Source organism: Plasmodium malariae (genome assembly GCF_900090045.1).
Source record: "Plasmodium malariae genome assembly, contig: PmUG01_00_1, whole genome shotgun sequence".
NCBI classification, from domain to species: Eukaryota; Apicomplexa; class Aconoidasida; order Haemosporida; family Plasmodiidae; genus Plasmodium; species Plasmodium malariae.
This window is the reverse complement of record NW_021638291.1, coordinates 72789-93246: the sequence shown is the minus strand read 5'-3', so window position 1 is coordinate 93246 and position 20458 is coordinate 72789. Positions and strand designations below refer to the sequence as shown.

General features: G+C 19.0%; 3 protein-coding genes across 3 annotated transcripts; 1 reads left to right on the top strand and 2 right to left on the bottom strand.

Moving 5' to 3' along the window:
* Positions 1-3319: 3319 nt before the first annotated feature.
* On the bottom strand, positions 3320-4336 carry PmUG01_00011400 (fam-l protein; the record flags this gene model as incomplete). The annotated part of the gene is made up of 2 exons (XM_029003034.1): positions 3320-4141; positions 4250-4336. The coding sequence occupies 2 exons, from the start codon at positions 4334-4336 to the stop codon at positions 3320-3322; spliced, it is 909 nt and encodes a 302-aa protein (XP_028858941.1).
* A 4147-nt stretch (positions 4337-8483) lies between these two features.
* PmUG01_00011300 (fam-m protein) lies at positions 8484-9363 on the bottom strand (the record flags this gene model as incomplete). Its single annotated transcript, XM_029003023.1, has 2 exons — positions 8484-9152; positions 9280-9363. The coding sequence occupies 2 exons, from the start codon at positions 9361-9363 to the stop codon at positions 8484-8486; spliced, it is 753 nt and encodes a 250-aa protein (XP_028858940.1).
* Positions 9364-15553: 6190 nt separating this feature from the next.
* PmUG01_00011200 (STP1 protein) lies at positions 15554-18129 on the top strand (the record flags this gene model as incomplete). Its single annotated transcript, XM_029008907.1, has 3 exons — positions 15554-15574; positions 15699-16722; positions 16988-18129. 3 exons carry the CDS (start codon positions 15554-15556, stop codon positions 18127-18129), a joined length of 2187 nt encoding a protein of 728 aa, XP_028858939.1.
* Between the last annotated feature and the right edge of the window lie 2329 nt (positions 18130-20458).

Here is a 20458-nt window from a genome sequence, read left to right as displayed (position 1 = left end):
ATATAAAAAAAGGTGAAAAAAAAATTTATGTTAAAATTTCTAATTGTACATAAGCATTTGCATCAATATTAATCACATATTATGTTAATTTACGTTTTTTTATTTTCCTGGAATCACATTTTCATAGCCTTATAAGATAATGTTTATCTTCTCCATTCTCTCCTTTTTCAGCATATCATTCTTTCTACAAGAATAGGTCGTCTTCAAAAAGATACAAGTAACCTAACAAAAGGAATAGCATTGTTTGTGAACATAATACTGAGAATTTTTATATATACTTAATCTTAATTCACGCAGTTCTCTTATTTCATATTTATTAAAGTTTCTGCATATATACTACTTTAAAACTCATGTACACAATGAAGATTGATAATCTAAGTAAAGAAAATAAAATAATTTTTGCACTTTTAATTAAGCATATCACAACAATAATTACATCGTTTTAGTGTTGTGTGCTGAATGCTGTATCTTATTCACAACTGTCAAATTCAAATTTTGCTTTTTGTTATTTCTAAAAACATGTACACAAATACCTATAAAGTTTAATAAGTTCCTTTTTTTTCATTTTAATTTTACAAAAACTAATTATAAAAAAGTAAAGAAGAAAAATGAAATAAAATGGAGAATTAAAAAAGTTAGATAAATAGGAGATGTTCATAGGAGAACTAAAAAACTTTTAGAAAATATATGCACACATGTAATGCATGATTTTCACACATATATACATTCAAATAATTAAAAACAATTAAAAATAATGTTACAAAAGAATTAAAAATATGCAAAAAATTCAAAAAAAAATTTTTTTTTTTATTTTTTTGGTGAATAATTTAACTTTTTTACGGTTTTAATGTTAAGCCTGCTCAAAATATTTAATTAACTTTTTCGTTGGTAGCTACTAGTAAAGAATAATTGTGTTTACATGTATTTATCTCATGTATACTATAAAAACACAAATAAATGTAAAGCTAATACTATTAAATGATAAGAATAAATACGTGAAAGCGAGTTTTTTTAATTGTATAAAAATTTTATTATCATAATTTCTTTTTTGTTTATGTAGTTTTTCTTATAAAAATGGTTTATATACCTATACAAAATAATATTTTTGTAATGTTTTTCTTTGTGCTTAACTATAGGAGTGTTCTTACTACTATTTTTTCGAACATTGCAGCCATATATAATATATTAATTTGCATTATTAATCTTATTAAATATTCACATAGAACCGAAAAATATAGGATGAGGTAATTTTAATACAAGTTTATTTCAAAAATATGATATATATAATTGCCTATAAATTCTAAAATAAATAAAAAATAAAATATGATTACTTTTTGAATATTTAAAGTGTACAGTGATACATACTAATTTATATAAAGCTAATAATATGATGTATCTATTAATACTCATAGAATTATAACTAAAAATGTATTTATTTATTTTAGTATTCTTATATATCTAGATATTTAATAATATTACCTAATTAAATTTATTATTTTTCTATTTTTATACCTAATTTCGTTTCTATTTCCTAGTAATCTAATTAAATAAAAATACAATTTTATTCACCTTCTTCACCAAAATAAAAAACATTATCATAATATAATTAATTTACATACATATGTATTTTATGTACATAAAAGAAAATATTTTAGTAAAATACAGAAATATTTGATATTAACATATAAACAAATATGTATATTCTATTAAAATTCTTATTGTCATTGTTTCCATTTTCTCCAATTTCTACGTATACTTTTACAACTAATAATATATGTAGATGTTTTTTAACTAAAGTATACTTTTTAAAGTTTATTCAAGAATAACAATTAAGAAATTTATTAGTATTACATTATCATATACATTTAAACATATAAAAAATCAAATTTAATAAAAGAATATTATTTTCAAGTTTTTGTATTGAGAACTTTATATATTAAACTTATTTAATAACATCTAGTAAGAAAATAGTGTCACTTTTTCAGTATATCTTATTATAAATTATCTGACATAAATATGATATATATTTACAAACTACCTATAAAAATATTTTCTTTTCAACTTCATTTTAATTAAAAAATTATAAATTTCAATTTGAAGAAATTATTAATAGTTAATGTAAAGTACATATATTTTTATGCATCGCTAAAATAATATTAGCTCATTAATATATTTACATATATAAAAAATACATTATACATATAAAAAATATGTGCACTTTATTATATAATAGCGAAATTATTTATTTATTTTGTCTATATCTACAGTTAATTTTGCTTTTTACCGATATAATCAAATTTTTAAAATTTATAATATTATGAAAAAACATAAAAAAGAATTTATATATATCATTTATTAATATATGACTATATATAATTCACCAATTCAATTTTTTAGTTATATAAAAAATAAAAATATATATGGAGTTTATCTATTAATTGTTAATAATATACATATACATATGTGTAATACCTTTATTCAAATATTGAATAAACGCCTCAAATAAGTACAATAATATAATAATTAATGTTTATAACTGTTCGTTCAGTTGTAGAAATATAAAAAAATATATATGTTTTTACGCGACTGTAAATATTTAAAATTTAATAAAAATATATTTTAATCATATGTTCATAACTTCAAATCTATATTATAAGAAGTAAAATAAATATATACTAAAAAGCTATTTATAACAATTATGTTATGTTAAATACTTTCCATGCGCTTATTTTACAGAATAAATATTAGCTCTCTCTGAGGTTATAGAAATATAAATATATAAAAGTAACGACATATATTTACTTTTTTTTATTATGTAAAAAACAAGATAAATTTATTGCTGATATAAAGGTTATGATAATTTTTCTTAATAATACGAAAAAATATTGGTTTTAAATTAGAACAAGACAAAAAAGGAAAAACGGCATTTTTTAGATAAAACAGAAATTAAGATGATTCTGCAGAATTATATTGATTGCGCTGTTATATATTTACTTTAATCCCCATATATAGTATATATATTTATTTTTAGCGACAATCTATTTGAATACATATATATAGATACGAACTCAAAAATGTTAGTCAATCTCAAGCAATATTTTAAGGTGAAAATTGAAGAATATTAAAAATTCAAATTTAAAAAAAAAATAAGACCATTTATTAGACAGATGTATATAAAAAAGGCGACTTATTTGTATATACATTTATAAAATACATGTAATTATGGAGGAGATTAATAAAATTTAACTAAAGGTATTACAGCCATTAATTCATATTAAAGACTTCTTTATGGAATGAAATATATTTCTTATTATTATTTTTATCTTTTCTTTAATTTAATTTTTTGATATTTTTTAACTTTTTTATGGTAATAAATAATCCATGATATAAATGTGACACCTAATATAATGAACGGTACGAAATAGAATATATATCCAAATAACTGTCCTAATATGCATTGTTCACTGATGTTAACACCATTTGATCCAACACTACACAAATCACATGCAGTAGACTGCTCCCCCATACCATAATGGTGCCATAATCCTGATGTATTTTTTTTCAACCAATCTAATACTTTTGATAACCATCCATACTTATCATTAGTCAACTCTTTTAAATAAGGCCATAGTCCTAAAAAACTTCCTTCCCATGAAACTTTAGATGTAGAAAAACCTAGTGAGAAATCTACTATGAATACTATCAAGAAAAACAAGAACAATAATACAGGTATAGCTAGTCGTAAACCATATTTTTTACTGATTATTTTTTTGTACGTTTTATCAGTAATTGTCCTGTTTTTTTTAAGAAAATTCTGGTAATCGAGTTCTTTGAATATTTTTTTTTCCATATGGGAATATTTTTTTGTTTTGAATATACAAGATTTATTCTTCATAGCTTTTTTATCGACACCCATATTTCTTGAAAAACATCTACTTGATAATTCCTTCTTTCCTGTCTCCCAATTTTCATTATTAGATATATCTTTTTTTTTATTTAATTTATTATATGGTACATCTTCTTTTAATCCCGTAATAATTGAATTCTTATCATGTATATATTTTGTTAGTAATCGATAATTTCTTCTATCTATTTTTATATGAAACATGCAATTCACATCCACGGGGTTGTTAAATATCATCTAAAAGAACAAATTCAATATTTATTATTAGACTAAATAATAGTATAAATAAAAATTAAACACAATAAATATAAATAATAAAAATATCCTTAAATTATATTATCATACCATGTCATTGTTAAGAAGACATATCCAAATTAAAAGAACAAACACAGAAATTTTAACAAATAAGAAAGTCTTAAAGTTTTGTTCCATGATATACATCTTTATAATTGTAATATATATAATGAGGAATAAATTTTCAATAATATATTATACTTCTAATCACAAATGATACTACATTTATATTTATAATTTTTTTTTTATATAATTCCATAAAAACCTAATAAAATATATATAACTGAAATTTATTGTAAATCAGATAAAAAAAATGAGAACTTTAAATATATATTAAAAAATTAGTATCTTATTTATATTTTCAAATAAGTATATTTAATAAAAATAAAAAAATTTGAATTTATTCAAGAATTTTAAAAATGTATAATCTAATTATATAATATAGGAGATTAATTAAAGTGTTTTTTTACTAATCCTTGAAAAAATGTATTAAAAAAAATATAAGTTTTCTTAATATTTTCAAATAATTAATTTATCTAGTATATAGAATATATAGAATATAAAATGTATAGAATATATATAACACATTTTCGTATATATTGAGATGATATTATCTAATTATGTTGTTATTTTTCTATTAATAATTATAATTTTATTTACATTATATTTTGGAAAAACGGTTTATTGTTGTTCAATATTATTAGTGGTTTTAATAATATAATCATAGTAATGTTATACCAAGAAAAAATATTCTATAAAACTTTCATTCATTAAAGGACTAAATCTCAATTAAAAAATCAAATTTATAACTTACAACCAAAAGTAAGAAAAAAATACATATATTAATGCTTATTAAATTATATATTTTTATATAATGATTTTTAAAAATTATGTTATTTAATTAAGTATATTTTATATCAGAATTTGTAAATGAAATATTTTTTAATTCTTCTAATTAATTTTTTCCTTATTTTTTTTATTAATTATATATATATATTCTCAAAAAATATTCATATTATATGATAGTAAAATACGAAAAAAAGTAGTTATTCTTTCATTAAATGCATTTTTATCATAATAGTCTTGTTTCACTAACTTGTTTTCGTTTATTGTTTCTTTAATAAAAAAATTTATATTTTTTCTTATTCATTTATTAGATTATAAATATTTATGTAATTTATAAAGAATTCAAATGAATTAGCAATTACTAAATTAGGATAATAATATAGTAAATTTATATAACTATGCATCTACTCTCTTAGAATTGTAATTTGGGGTATCTATAATATGCAAAATACATATATTCAGTAAATCAAAATAATACTATTGGACATTAACTATTTCATACGAATAATCTGAAACCTAATACCTAATATATAACGATATTTTTTATTTTTTATAATATATTAACTTAATTTTTAATGATATTTGCACTTTAATAAAATATTAAAACTAATATGTGTTTCATTATTTCAAAAAAATAAGTTGATAAACAGACAAATAAGAAATAAAAAATTACTCCAAAAAAAAAGAAATTATTTTAAAAAATGATATTTTACATAAATTAATTAGAACAATAAAAAAAAAAACTAAAAGCTACATATACATGTAAAATAAAACAATTAATTTTTAAATATATATATTTTTAGTACTATTTTTTTTAATATATAATTACCAAAATATTTCCAAGAAAAAATTATTTGATAATCATATATGTTCACGTACCTTATTAAGCTTCTTTTTTATGAATAACACATTATGGTGACTTTTATTTTTAAATATATACTTATTCCATTTATTTTATTAATATTCCCCTAGATTAATTATGCTAATGTAGAAGCTTGCTGTCACATTTCTTACTTCATTTATATTATAAATATTTAATTATAATTAAATAAATAACAAATAAAATTAAAGAAAAGTAAGAACAACTTATAAATAAATATTTTTGGATTGTGCAAAAATATTTTATTATTATATTTTTATTTTTAAATATATAGTTATAATGTACAAAATAGTTTTTACATCTTATAATAAAGAGCTATTTTTTTTTTTTTTTTATGTTAATCTATTCTACCTATAAGAATATTTCTCCAATAATATCACTCTACTTTTGTTTTCAAAGGGCATGTTCATATATGATTATTAATATACAATTAAAAAATGTTGGATCACATATTTTAAAAGGAAAATATTCTGAAAATTTTTTTTAAATTAGTAAAGTTAAAATAGAAAAAAGGTGTTTATTGAAATATTTAAAATTTTTTAACATTGTAGATATCTATGGATTAATGTTGATAAATTTATATGTAATAGTACAACGTATTCAAAATATGTATGTAATTGGAACATATGACTTCATAATTTATTTTTCTAATACATAAAATGTATTTTATTAAATAAGGCAACTACTTTTCTTTTTTACATTACTTTTTTTTCTACATATTAGAAATTTACCCAAATAGAAATAATATTTCATTCCATAAAAAGGTAGGTAAAATATAAGAAATTAAATGTATATATATATATATTCTTTCAAATTTTTTTTTATCACTAAGATTTCTTATATCTCTTTCTATTGCATACTATTATATATTACAGCATAATTCAATTATTGCATCATAATAATTGTAGCATTTTTATTTTGTAATTAAATGTATATTTTGATTGCATGAATTATAATGATAAATAATAGCAAGAAAATCATTATTATTATGCTAACTCTTCACATTACAACAACATAACTCTATTGATTTAATAATCTTAAATTTTCACCATGTTTTTATGAAATGGAATTTATATAAAAATTTTTTTTAATTTTATTTTTATTATTTTACAAGAATATTATATAATGTCTTTCTTGTATGCATTTTTTTATTATATTATTCTCTTTCTTTATACATAAATTGGCTATATAGATTATACGATTTTTTCTGAACAGGCGATAACATGTTTGAGATTATAAAATTAAATGAGAAATACTTTAAAAATAAATATATTGAGAGAGTAGAATATAACATAACAAGCTTTTACTATTAACAAAAAATGAAACAGATATAAAAATGCATATTAATTTAAGTTAAAAAAGTTCATGTTCAATTTAAAATCCTTATTTGTTAAAAACAAAATCATTATCTCATAAAACAAAAAAAATACTTGTGTAATTTTATTTATTAAATATTTTTTGATTTATTGTTTATAAAAATATTTCTTAGATATATTAAATGATAATCATGGATAATTTAAAATTTATAGCAATAACTTAAATAAAACGAATTTAAATCACATGAAGGAGATGTTATAAGAAGGATAAATATATAATATTTAAAATAATAAAAAAAATTAAACAAAAAACTATGAATGTCTGAATTAATATAATTCTTTATTTTAATCTTATTATTATTTTAAAAAATGAATAAAATATAAATCTTTTTCATATAGAAACTTTCATTATGATATATATCTAAGGAATTTGCACAAAACTCAATTAATTGTAAGATTAAGCACGATAATATAATGTTAAATGATTTAACTTTTTATATAACTATGTATAGTTGGTAATTTATTAAGTAGTTATAAATAATCCATAAATTAAAAGAAATATTTATTTATTATAAATTTGTAATTTAACATTATTACAATGAAAAATAAGCTTGAATGTTCTTCAAAAAATTTTTACGATAAGTATATTCTATTTCTTATTTCTCATAAAACCTATTTTATAAATAAGTACAAATTTTTTTTTTAGTAGAAAATATATGTATATATCAATATACAAATATATATTCAACTCATTTAAAAGAATAAAAAAAACATGCATATATTTTAAATTTTAAATAAATAATACATTTTCATAAAAACATGTACGCACAAGAATATTAAACTAGAACACCATATAAAATAAAGAGAAAAACTCTTTTCTACAAATATAAATTATCGCAGATTTTAAAAATTATATCAATTGTTCTTTTATATATAAATTTTAACGCATAAACCTATATATTTCATAGAAGTCAATTTGAATACATATATATATATATATGGGAGAAATATATTTAAGTCTGAACAATAATTTAAATACCAAATTCCAAAATATTAAAACACTATAATACACAAAATAAAAATAAAGTATATTTTTACTGTTGAGCACCAAATAGACCAGCCATGCAAAGATAAAACTATTAAATTTTAGAAATTACATTATGTTTATTAAGTATATAACTAAATATATTATGCTTATTATGTCATATTAAATACTCCTTTACAACAATATATAAGTACGTTATTAGTCAATTAACGCCGTCATCAACTTAATTTTTTTAAATTTTTCGTTATTTCTTAAGATCTTATAAAGCGCTATTATAAGCATAACAGATAACATAACCATAAGTACACTAAAAAGTATTATATAAATGTAAGGTTTCTTTTCCACACCTAACCATTCCGTAATTTCTGTCAAAAAATGCAATGGATGATCTTCTTTATCAATAGCTTTCCATGCATCTATCAAAGGTTTAAATACTGTTAATACGGGAATTACAATTCCCAACAAGAAAAAAAGAAAAAATAGAGAAACTCCAAATCCATAATTTCTAAATTTTAATTTTTTTAAATATATATCACAAATTTTCCTATTTTTGTCAATAAAATCATCATAATCTTTCTTTTTAATCCATTTTTTTTCAAAATGTAAATGCTTTCCATCAAACATTGCATTATTATAATCTACAACTTCTGTGTAGTATTGTGCCTTATTTAATAAATTTTTGTTTGGTAGAGTGATTTTTCTTTTGATTCCTTTTTTATCGCTCATTTTATTATTTCGAATATTTTCTTCTAAACAAATATTAATTGAATTTTTATTCATTTCATATTTGGCTAGTGATCCATAAGTTCCTGTACCTAATCTTCTACTAATACAGCATTTCTCATCGAGGGATTTACTAAATGTACTCTAAATGAACAAAGTGTATATTTATTATTTAAATTACAATACAATATAATGTTAAAATATTTTATTAAAAAAAATAAAACAATAAAAATATAAATAATGATTATATCATTAAATAACGTAATCGCACCAGATCATTGTTAAAATGGCATATCCAAGTTAAGAGAAACATAGCAATTTTAATAATATGCAATTTTATATTTTTTTCCATCATATAATATTTTCATATATTTATATATTCTAATGTAAAAAATTACAATTATATACTTCTAATGATAAAGGATTCTGTATTTATTTAAAATTTTGTTTATTCGTAAATAGTTAGTAAAATATATATATATGTATTTTAGATTTTACCAAATAATCAATCTAAAACTAATTTAATTAAGATAACATATTTCCAATTCATACACAAATATTAGAATAAATAATTTATTTATTTAAAGTAGTATACTATTTAAATAATTTTTTATTAATCATTTTCAAAATATACTAAGTAATATATATGTCATTTCTTATTATATAAATGGTAAGTTTCTCTTCTATAGAAAGTATAGAGAATATACATACATTATATTCCTCTATATATTAAAATAATATTTAATAATTTTAAAGATGATATCTTGTCAATAACTGTAATTTTATAAACATTATATTTTTGAAGTATTATTTTAAATGAAGTATTAATTATTATAATCATATACTAATAGGAATATATTATTGTGCATAATTTTTTTAAAAAGTAGTATACATACGGCAGTAACTAATCTATTATGAAATATGAATCCTAAATTTAAATTACTACTGTATATTTATATTTTTACTATAATTTTTGAAAACTATTTTTAATAAAGTTTAATTTATTCCATGATTTCTAAATTAAAAATCTTTATATGTCTCTACATACTTTTTTTTTTTAATTAAATGTATATAATTATGAGATATATTAACATAATTATTATATTTGTTGAATGTAAAATGAATATAGAAATAATTCATAGAATTTTGTTTTATTTAATAATATATCAAATTAACTAAATTTTTAAAAAATATACAATATATAATAGGTAAATAACAATAAAAAAGAATAACAATATAATCCTCTAATATATATGATTTAGCAGTTTTTCTATTAACAATATTAGAGAAAATATATTATTCTTCATTTATACATTTAAAATTACAAAGAGATGGAAATGTAATCTATAGATCCAACATAATAAATAATCATAAAGAAATATATAATATTTTATTAATTATATATTTAACAGCAAGCATATATTATTTTCAAATATATCTTTGCCTTTTATATTATTCAACAGTGAGTGGTAATTATAAAAATCATATATACAAATTATACTATTACAACAACATAAAATGAAACTTTATACGATTGATCTCTTTTGTAAATATTGTTTTTCGTAGTATATAATTAAATAAAATAAGAAAAAACAGTGAAAAATCTGAAGTTGATGTACTATAATTAATTTGGTAAAAAAAGAAGGAATATTTACAAATACTAACATTAATGTATTTTCATTTCCTTAATATATATATTTTTTCCATAACAAGTTTTATTAAAGTTCTTACTTAGCTTCTTCTAGATTATATCACTCACTCTTTATGTCACTTTTTATTCATGATACTTCCGTATTACATATAATATAAACAACTCTAAACAAATTATAATGAACTCTAAATATTGTAAAATAAAAAAGAAGTTCACCATATAAAAAAATACTGATAAATGATTCCATATAAATGAACTATTTCATTTTAGCAAAGTTCATGGTTTCAAAACTTTTTTTTTAAGCAATGTTTTAAAAATGAATACACATATTTCTAATTTACTTAACTTATTGCTAAATTAAGAAATATTATAAGAATATTTTAATTTTTCTATAGAATATTTATGATATCTATTTATTAAATATTACATCATAGAGGAATTGCGTTTTTAAATAAGTATATATATTAATAAACTTTACACTTTTTTTTTTTATGTCTTTTTTATATTTAATAAATAATATGAATTATATTTAAGACATACAAACAAAAAAATATAAATACAAAATAATATTAAATTTCAATTTCCAAAATACGCTTTCGTATTTATAATAATTATAAACTTTAATATAAAAATAAAATAATAGATTCTTTCAAATGTTAAATTTTTATCTAATTCATTTCATTATTACTTAGATTCAAGTATAATTAACTTAAATAGATCTAATCATTTTTTGTTTGACAAAGAAAAAATGTTTGTAAATTCCCCCTTTTTTATATTTTTGATACAATTTATTTTTCTTCTAATTTTATTAAACTTCCACTTTTCAAAAAATATTTATAACACGCTTATCGATAATGAAAATATAATTTGTTATATAACAGCCATATAAATTTATATGTTATATAAAATTAAAATATTTATTGCGTTCAATTGGAAAATTTAAAAACTGAATACAGTAGTAGTAAAAATTATATACCTAAGTTCGAACATATGGTAAACTTAAAATATTTAATGAACTTCTTGAATCTACTGAAACTCAATGATACATAATTTAAGTAAAATTTTCACCCGATGATTAGTGTCATCAGTATAAGAATTATGTGAACTAGTACATTTGAATATATCTCTTTATATCCGTTAATAACATGAACATTATTTTTAATATTTTTCATATTTTTTATCTAAAAATATAATTTATTCCATTCAAATATTCAAACACCATTTTACTAAGACAAGACAATAATATCGTAATACTTTTGCATTGACAAATATGTAATATTATCTAATACAGGCAAATACTTTTTAAATATTCCTATTCTATACAATAAAGACAAATATAATAATTTTGAAATATTCATATGAAAAAAATTATTGATATACTAACTTGTGTTCTGAGAACAATCAAAAATATTCATGTGGCAACAGGTGTTATATAACATATTACACTGTAAAAAATTATTATTTATAAATGTTCAATAATAAGGATCTTTCTGCATATAACATAAAGTATTGAACAACATAGATGAATTGTATTTTTGGAAAATGCAAAAAATATAAAAACTATTAAAATAATTTTTTTTAATAATAATGTTGCAAATGTGATAGCATATAAATGAATACGAGTCAAAAATAACTATAAAAAGTTCATAAAAAAAGGTCAGTATGAGAATGTTTACCAGGATAAAACAAAATAATAGGAAATTATAAACTAATATCTATAAAAAATTATACATTATAGTGTAAATATATAGAAAATAAGAAAAATCATTAATTTTAATTTGATAACCAATATTCATACTATCGTATAACACCCACATATTCAAAATACCTACCATATTTTATAAACAACCAATACATATGATATATATAAATGGATACCTAAGAGAAAAAACGACTTAATAATTATATAATAGTAATGTTAATAATAGCTTTAAATGATAAACTGTATAATCATTAAATTAACAAAAATTTCGTAATAATAAGAATATCATATACTTTTACATATAATTAAACATGCGTAATAACATTTTTACTCATTTAATTAAATAGTATGAATCTAATAAACTATTGAGAACCATTTATAAAATATCAGCTCTAAAATCATAGAATTTAATATTATATGAATTATACATTTTACCACCAGAACCAATACAAAAGGATTAAACTATATTAATTAAAACTTCACTGTATTATCAAATATTTCACATTAACATAATATGGAAAAATACAATTTATTTCATATTTAGTGAAGTCATATATTTATATAAATTGGTTTATAATATTAATCAATTCTATATTAATCAATTCTATATTTATCTCTGCGACAAAAATAATATGTATAAATTAAAATATACAATAAAATAAATTTTTTTATAACGTTTTTAATATATATATATATCTTAAGGATGTATTCACTATTAGAGGATATTAATTATTATATATGATTAGTTGAAGTAATATGAATTATAGATTTTTATAAATGCTTTTTATAGTAATATATATCACAGTTGCTGCGTAGTTCATTTATATATATTGAATAAGAGAAAAATATATTATTATATTTAAAGTCACTAAAGAATATAAAATTCAATTAGTTGTATGTATATTTCAGCTCCATCATTTGCTTCCTTGTATAAATCCATTGGTATTCCATTAGTATAATTTATTTGAAGAATTTAATTATCTATTTTCGTGATTTTAATGTTAAATATTATTTTTTAAATAAATGACACATTTATGATATTATGAAGGAATATTTAATTATTAATACGAATATTTATTAATTTTACATTACTTTTATTTAATTGTAAAAGGTGAACTCCAGTAATGTAAAATAAATTTTATCATATATTAAAAAAAAATAACGAGAAATATATCAACAAAAAAAAAGAAATATATATTCATACATATATAAAACAATCAAAAATAAAAAAAAAATATTTATGTATTTATAATACATTAAAAAAAAAAAAAAGGAAAGAAAAAACAATATTGTTATATGAATTTTTAAAACAATTATTGCAATGTTCTTACAACATATTCACAAATACTTATGAAAATAATATATTTTATTTCATGTTGCCGTATGTGCATCCACTATTATATGTTATATATACAGTAAGCGTAGCACATACAAAATATATTCAAATATAAAAATTTAAAAATATAATAGCTAAAAAAAGAATAAAATATTTTTACGTATATTCCCATGTATATGCTTATTAATCAAAATATATTTAAAATAAATAAAATATAAAATAATAAATTAAGAGGAAGAAAAGTATAAAACAAAAAAATTTCATAAATATAAATTCGGAAATTAGATATGAATAAAACCTATTATCCTTTAATGTAATAGACTCATTAAACATTAACATAATAACTTAATTTTGTATGGGAAGTAATTATTTACAAAAATTTACAATTAATATGCATTTATTTATTAACATACTCACTATTCTATAACTCATGTATACTAGTTTCAAAAGAAAAATTAAAAATAATAAATATATTTTTAAATTATAATACAATAATCTATGCTATTGTTAATATATTAAAATTGTACTGTAAATTTATTTATTGATTCATGTATTAGAATATATTATAAAAGAATATATTGACTTTTTCATTTTTAATGGTAAAACATATTTATTATTTGTGTTTAAGTGATATTCTCATATAGTTAACTTATGCAGAACAAAAACAAAAAAATAAAGAACATTTATTTAATATATTCATTAGAATATATCTTTAAATAATTACAAAAACAAAATTAGGGGGTTCGATATATTTTATATAATTTAATATAGTATAATAATTCATTTACATGGAAATATAATATTATTAATATTATTCATTAAACCATTATAATATAATTTACTACTTTTTTAAATGTATAGAATAATTAATTTTGTTATAAAAATATCCAGAGAATTATACTTATTTCAAATAAATAGTTGAATTTGCTTTTTTTATTTAATATATCTAAATATTCATTTTATTAATTAAAATATTGCGAGTATGAATTCATTCATAAATAAAAGTAATACGCATGTACAGAACATATATATATGAAATATATTACTCTATTTTAAAATTTTTTAATGGATTTATATATATAACTCAAATAGTTCAATTTTAGATAAGCGATATATATATATAATATTAAGTGTCAGTTACAATTTAATTGTATGAGGTTTCTAGTATCACATCGAAAATTTAGTATAATTTATATATAATCAATTCTGATCTTTAGACATAAGGTAGTAAATACGTAAAAAAATTAACAAAATAATTATGGCAAAATTATAGCTAATATTAAAAATAAATAACAAAAATAATATAATAAAATATAAACATACTAACAGTACTAATAATTATGTGTTTTTTAGATTATATAGTTTCAGAGAAACATAATAATACGGTGAATTATTTATATTAATACATACAATTTTATTTATATTTTTTGTACTTCATTAAAAAAAAAGGAAAAAATACAGTATATTAATACTGTTTTTCCATAATGAATTGCATATTACATGATGCATCTCATATGTAGGTTTATATTGTTAGCAACTTAACTTTCTCTTTATATAGAAAACATGAAATTGTTCATAAAAATATTTACTTAACTTGTATTAAATATTAATGTAAGTTTATGTAAATATCTAGTTCTTATATATTTATGGTTAATATAAATAGATTATAAAATAAATAGTAGTTCATTCATTATTTAATATTTCATATAAAAATTCTTATGTAAATGATAATTTTATAATTTCCTTTAATTAGGAAATATTAATTTAAGAATATGCTTTTGTAAAATATAACATAATAAATTTTTATTTTTTCTTTCAGATATATATTCAGAGCACACTGTAATATTATAGTCACCATGGAAAAATGTTTTAACTCGGTAATATTAATTATTTTTTAAGATGCATAATTTTAATTATAAACTACTTATACACTATAAAATTATAACACAAATATCGTAAAAATTATCCATAAATAATACTTAATATTTCTTTTGAATATAGTATCCAAATGTTCATGCTTCTAGAGCGTTACAGTTGCTTACAAATGCCCAATTTAAAAACGTTGGTAGTTATATTCTATCTCAAATCTCTTCTTTAAAAAATGAGAATAATAAAGAAGAATTTAGAAAAAAATGTAAGAATCTGGCTGATTATCTAATTAATTCGAAAGATTCATATGGGTATATTCCAGAATATATTTGGAAAGGAACATTAAGAACTTGGTATAGTAATTACTTTACAGGGATAACTCAATATGGTGGATGTTTTATGATTTTTAAGAATGAAGAAAAAAAACTTTTAGAATTAATTTATGATGCAGATGATTTCTGCAAAAAAAAAGAAGTATATATGGAAATACTAAGTAAGTATAAAAAAAATAATAGTAGCATATATGACTGTAATAGTGATGATAATTGTATAAATAAATGTGCAGAATATAATATATGGATTAAAGACATGGAGGATCATTTTCATGTTAAAAAGAGTCTCTTACACTTAAAATGCAAAAACAAAATATCTTTATCCCAATTTCCAACAAACAGTTGTGACATAATGAAATCTCAGACTTTTCAAAAAATTAGTAAATGCTTAGTGTCTAATACAAGAGTAAGTGCACAAATCACACCTGAAGAGATAAATGAAGTTTCAGAAGAATCACTAAGTGAAAATAAAGCTCAAGAACCCTCTAAATCTCTAAAACAATCTTTATCTCAAGGGGAAAATTCTCCTAATGTTCAAACTTCACCCTCAGAAAAACATCATCAAGAAGATGTACTTAAACATTCAGATAATCAAGATCCAACTAAAGAAAATGAAGTAACAGAACCATCACAGTTTGAAAAATCGAATCCAACTATAGATATTAAATCTCCACATTTACAAAATGAAGAAGCTACAATATTACAACCTCCAAATCCTGAAAATTCGGAGGCACTTCCTAATTCTAAAATTATTTCTCCACCTACTGATGCATCAAGTTTTTCCTCATATTCTACTTCACATTCTTCATTCTCTACAGCTCTAGGTATCAATAATGCTACTTATTTTACTGTTTTACAAATGACTACATAAAATATTATATATATTTAACAAAATATTACAGAAACAAATGGAAACCAATCCTCCACAAACATATCATCCATTTTAATAAGCATTGTAATTATTATTATATTTTCTCTGTTTATTAAGGTAATATAAAAATAAAAGCTTAAAAATATGATAAACATTTTATTATTGCAATAATATATTTTATAATTTTGTATTTTTTATATCTTAGTACATATTAATAGGAATGATTAAAAAAAAAAAAAAGATAAGAAGAGGACACTCAAAATTTCTTAGATTATTAGTACCTTCATTTTCTAACAATAAAAGTGAGCTTTTAATAGATGATCATTTGGAGCACTCGATATATGATGAGGAAGAACTCATAAAAAAAATTAAAATAAATGAACTTACAAAAAATTTAAACTCGTCAAGCCGAAAAAAAGACAGGTCCAAAACCATAATAGAAATACATATGGAAATACTCGAAGAATGCGGAAATGAAGAATGGAAAAACAAAAAAGAGGAATTCTTAGAAATATGTATAGATGAGTTCACAAAAAAGTTTTATAGGACTTATCTCAATTTAACGGATGATGATCAAATAACACAAATTATTAAAATTAATAATGATATTAAAAAACAAAATATTCTATGGAATAAATGGATAGACAGCCATAGAAATATTTCTGAAAAATTGAAAAAAGTAGATTGGTTTAATAATTTGAAAAATGAATGGAAAAAAGAAAAAGCATACATAAAAGAAATGGAAGAATTAAAAAAGAAATCTTCCAATGACAATCACAGAGTTCCTTTTCTAGAAACAGAAAAAGATCTATGGAAACAATGGATATCGCAAAAGGGTACTTTTATAGAACAATATTTGGAACAGGACTGTCTCAAAGAATTGGCAGAAATGGTGCAGAACATGTCAAAAGATTCTATAAACGAAGAAACCATAAATTACGCATCACTAATAAATATAGAAGAATTACCCCACAAAAAAAATTATGAAGAATTATATAAATATATAAAAAAAAAATTATTAACAAAGCTATGTATTCTCGTGCTTATGACAATAATAGAAGAATGCAAAAAAGAGGTAGATTTTGAAAATAGTGAATCGTATTTGGATAGTTCCATAAATGAAATGAAGGCAGAAGAATATTCAGATAAAAGACAAAAAATTACAGAAAAGATAATTGAATATAACTGCAATGATTTAGAAAAAATAAGAAATAAGGAAATTCATGCATATACTGAGGAGGACAATTTCATGAATCAGATAGAACATTGGATAAGAGAAGATGATACACACGTAAATTCTATAGATGATGATGGGAAAGTAAAAAAATCAGATGATATAGAAGAAAAACACATTTTATAGATTTACAGTTATACATCCAACATATATTTAGATGATATTTAAGAAAAAAAAGCTGTTAGTGAAATATAGCATTTAAATTTTGTAATGTATGTAGGAAATAAAATAGAACAATGTAAAGTGATAAGTAAAAAAAAAGAAGCATGAAATATGAAGTTTGAAATGAAGGCACTTAAAATATATTCCATTTATATATACAATTTTTTATATCTATAATATTATCCATTAGAGCTCTATATCAATACATGATTCAATAAAAATAATAAGATATTAATAAACATAAAATAAAACAAAATTAATATTAATATTTTCCGAATATGTTAAACATGGAAAAAATTATAATTTGGAATAAAAAAAGAAAAACAAAATAAATAAATTGTAATACAATTCTTAATTTTTTACAATATTATTACAAAAATTTAAATATAATTCTATTTTATTACATTACTTCATAATATACAGTTGTTTTCACATATATAAATATAATTATTTATATCTTTTAAACATTTCGATTATTCGATGGTTTCATATCTAAATTATTATAAAAATAATTTTTTTTAATATGTTAAAGCGTGATGTTATTTCATGCACAATTTATGTTATAAAATATATTATAAAAAAAATATAATATATACTTAAGAATTCTAATTCTGTTAAGCTTTAATAGATATTTTCATATTAATAGTGTTTATTTATTGTAAATTTTTAACCCCTTATTTGTCAGATATACATGTATTCTTCTCAATTATTTATCTGTTCACAGAATTAGAAAATCATATATAACAATTCTATTTCTTAATAAAGAATTTAATTTTCTATGTAATAAATATGTAAACAACAATAAAATGTGTTCATATATATGTACATTGACAAAATTAACTTGTTTTACGTTAGTTCTTATAACTTTTATAATTATATAATTAGTAAAATAATGAAATTGATTGAATGATTAAAATATTATAATAATGGAAATATGATGAATAAATAATGTTTTATATTAACAATCATTTAATATTTTAAAATAAGATATAAACAAAAATAAAGTAGAATTATTGTACTTTTTGCCATTTTTTTTAATTTCTATGTGATAATGTAGTAATACTTCTATGAAATCAAATGAATAAAGGTTAAATACAAATAAATCCATAAATTTAAGAGAACTGAATTAATAAGTTTCAACATATTTTTAAAACGAAAAAGAAATAAAAGAAAATATAATTATTTTATAGGATATTTACAATATATTATATATTTTTATTTGTTTCCTTTTAATTAAATTTCTTATTTTATTTTTATTATTTTATATTAATAAAACATTTTCAGTAACTTTCTTTCTAAGCTTTAAATGATTTTAATTAATTTTCATTTTCATCTTTTTCTTTTTATTTTGCTTTTTTCTAAATACACAGTAATATTTTTTATTTTTCTACTTAATAAAATTAATGTTTATTAGATTTTTTGTATTATTTTTTATATTATCACATATGTATCAACATTTATAAAATAAAAGGATACTATATTTATTTGTGAAAATTTATAAATTCCATTTTGATAATAACTTTTTACTTTTACCATATACCATAAAAATAATTATATTATAAACTTTTATTTAATGGAATGTATTAAGCAAATAATATAAAAGCACCATTTTATGTACTGTTTAAACATGCTCATTATAGAGAAATTTTACTAATAATTAAAATAAGCAAAAATATATTTTTTTAATATATTTATAATTATAACTATCGGGAAATACAGTGCAAATTGAAATACGTATGCGCCTTTGTAATAGAATATCCTTACAATACATAAAACAAAAATATTATTATATATTAATAATATTTCATTAAGAAAGTAATTATTTTTAGTTATTAATATCAACCTTATCCATATTTTAATAATTTTGAAAAATTCCGTACAATTTATAAAATCTTACTTCATATTGCCATTAATAAATGTACAGTTTTTTTAAAGAATATTAGTTTAATATAAATAAGGAATTTAAAAAAAAATCTTGTATGTTTCATCATATAAAATATATATGATATACATACTTAATATAAAGTTAAAGTTACTCGCATAATAAATACGTACGACTTTTTTTATTTTTTATATATGATAAGAAAAACTAATAATTTTTTTAATTTAATTATAATCATATAAACATATTACAAGTATATTAAAAGTATACTATACGTGAATACTTATAAAAGAATATTAGGTTACATAAATCTAAAAATGTCATTATGAGTTAATATAAAATTTATTATATAAAAAATTTAATTCATGGTAATATATTGTTCATTTAACAACCCGCATATTTTATTAAACA